Raw genomic sequence first — 2378 nt, forward strand, 5'->3', positions numbered from 1 at the left:
ATGACTCGGGAGTCACGAATCTTTCATATGACTCGGGAGTCACGAATCTTTCATATGACTCGGGAGTCACGAATCTTTCATATGACTCGGGAGTCACGAGTCATATGAAAGATTCGTTCATTTTGAACAGCTCTGTCTTTCTGTGCGAATTCAGTTTCACTTAAATTCGCTGTTTTTCTCTGATTGTGTTTGTCGACAGTGCTATCCAATCGCGTCCTCGTACCATGACCGAACAATCAGCGCTACTTCTTCGAAAGCAACTGGCAGGTAAATAAATATGAAATCACAGTTGTCAGCAAACATTCTGTTTATAATGGCTACCCAGCTAGTTAGCTTTAGCTTCTTTTTAGCATCGCACAGTTCTGTTTACGCCATAGGAGAGAGGTTAGGAGAGCTAACGGGGCTATGTATTACTCATCACACTAAAGTTAGTGTGATGATTAGTGTTAAATTAGCTGTTGGTTTGTTAATATTAAAATATTATCAATAATGATGAAAACAACTTTATTAACAATCTGTCGGACCTAAGTAATGATGCACAGCGCCAACAATGGTAACAACGAGTAGTCGGACATTAGTGAGCAGACTGAACAAAGGAATAATCAATCCAGTCTGCCTTGCACTGCTAATAAAATAAAGACCATTATATTGTCGTTCTTTTTACAGTAATATGTTTGCTCACAATTGATCATAGAATAATTATTACCGTTGTCCGTTTCATAAAAATATGTAATGTGAGAATTTTTATAGATTTTTTAAGGCTTTTAGTAGACACCTATTAATCGATCGGTCGATTGGATCACAGCATTTGTCGTCATCAGCCAATTAGAACAGACAAAATTGACCAATTGCTAGTATTTTGAAATATTATCTCTTAAGATAATCATGTGATGCTATGCTAACACATTACACTCAATGTGTTAAGCACAGATGTATTCACCAAACTCTGTATTGATGTTTAACTAGCAGCTAAACTTACCAGCTTATTTCACACTTCATACGTTTTATATTTAAAATATTAGAACGCTGCATTGCAGGTATAATGTGCAGAATAAAGAGACAGGCCCAAAGTGTTATCGTAGCTATGCGTTAATTAAAAACATTTTTTCACATTTCCCAATTCTTTTACAAGGTAATTGGGATGTTCAAATACTAACAGAAACCAAGATGTGGTAGTTAAATTGATTTAAAATGATTCAAAGTCATAGTTTTGTGATAGGAGTGTTAAGAATGTCAATGTTGAATTGGGGCATAAATTCATTTTTTGTAACATTGTTGCAGGAGTTACAGCTCCAAAGAGCAGTGAATTACTGCGCTAAATTTAGCACACTGTTGTCATTGTCACCAAGTCCCGCCCTGCTTTAGTATTGTACATTTGAAAGTTGCTAAGTGAATTATATCTTCTTTTTTTTCTATCTGGTCTGGTACACAGTGTTTTTCACTTTTGCTGTTATTTGCTCTTTAGTTTCTTTTGATCAACCTTTCATGCAGACATTTATACATCACATCTGTTTGCAGTGTGGTTTTTGTAAAACATTTTTCTCCCCATTCACCCTGTGCTGGCACAGCTGGCAGGTGCAAGTTGGAGTTGGATGACCAGTCTGACTAGCTGTAAGAGTAATTATAATACTTTCAAATGTAATAATGACATAAATAGTTGCAACAGTTATTATAGTGCTAGCTATAAATAACAGCAGTACATGCGTGTATAGTGTCAGATTGGGAGGCTGCAGCTCTGGAGTCAAACACTCACAGAGGACCCTGGAGAACAGAGAAAGACAAAATACATACTGTAGAAGAAAGAAGCTCTAAAGGCATGCTGTTGTGGGATTTGCTAATAATATACAGTAGCCAAAGAAAGTGTTCAGTGCATTATTGGAGCTCCCACAGCATGGTTGGCTTACACTAGCACAACTACAGGGTTGTTAACCCCCTGTTGCAAACAACAGGGGGTTATGTGGATCAAGGAGGTCTTCCCATTTTTCCCAGGGAGTAGAGGTGTTTTTGAACAGCAGGGAGTCATCTGGGGAGTTGGTGTGAAGAAAATGTAGGAGAAATTGTCTTTGAATGTTTGGGGATATGAAAATGTGTGTGCTTGGGAAGGCCTTTGGAATGTACAGTGGTATGAAAAAGTTTGGGCACTCCTGATCATTTTCAAGATTTTCCTTTATGTATCATTGGTTGTTCGGAACAGCAATTTCAATTAAATATATCATATAGCAAACAAACACAGTGATATTTGAGAAGTGAAATGAAGCTTATAGGATTTACAGAAAGTGTATAATAATTACTTAAACAAAAGTAGGCAGGTGCATAAATTTGGGCACCCCAACAGAAAAATTACATCAATATTTAGTAGATCCTCCTTTTGCAGAAAT

General features: G+C 36.8%; 1 protein-coding gene across 2 annotated transcripts in view; it reads left to right on the forward strand.

Annotated features, from left to right (window-relative positions):
* The window catches only part of LOC103397036 (ubiquitin-conjugating enzyme E2 G1-like), a 14702-nt gene that overhangs the window by 2571 nt on the left and 9753 nt on the right, over positions 1 to 2378 (forward strand). Inside the window, exon 2 of one of the 2 annotated variants that reach the window (XM_008335287.3) lies at positions 200 to 267. In XM_008335287.3, the coding sequence (XP_008333509.1) occupies positions 225 to 267 (43 nt within the window). In that variant the 5' untranslated portion in view covers positions 200 to 224. Of the gene's footprint in view, positions 1 to 100; positions 268 to 2378 lie in introns of those variants that run through there. The other variant, XR_003048766.1, reaches the window with a different exon arrangement.

The sequence above is a fragment of the Cynoglossus semilaevis genome, chromosome W (assembly GCF_000523025.1).
Source record: "Cynoglossus semilaevis isolate Cse_v1.0 chromosome W, Cse_v1.0, whole genome shotgun sequence".
Lineage (NCBI taxonomy): Eukaryota > Metazoa > Chordata > Actinopteri > Pleuronectiformes > Cynoglossidae > Cynoglossus > Cynoglossus semilaevis.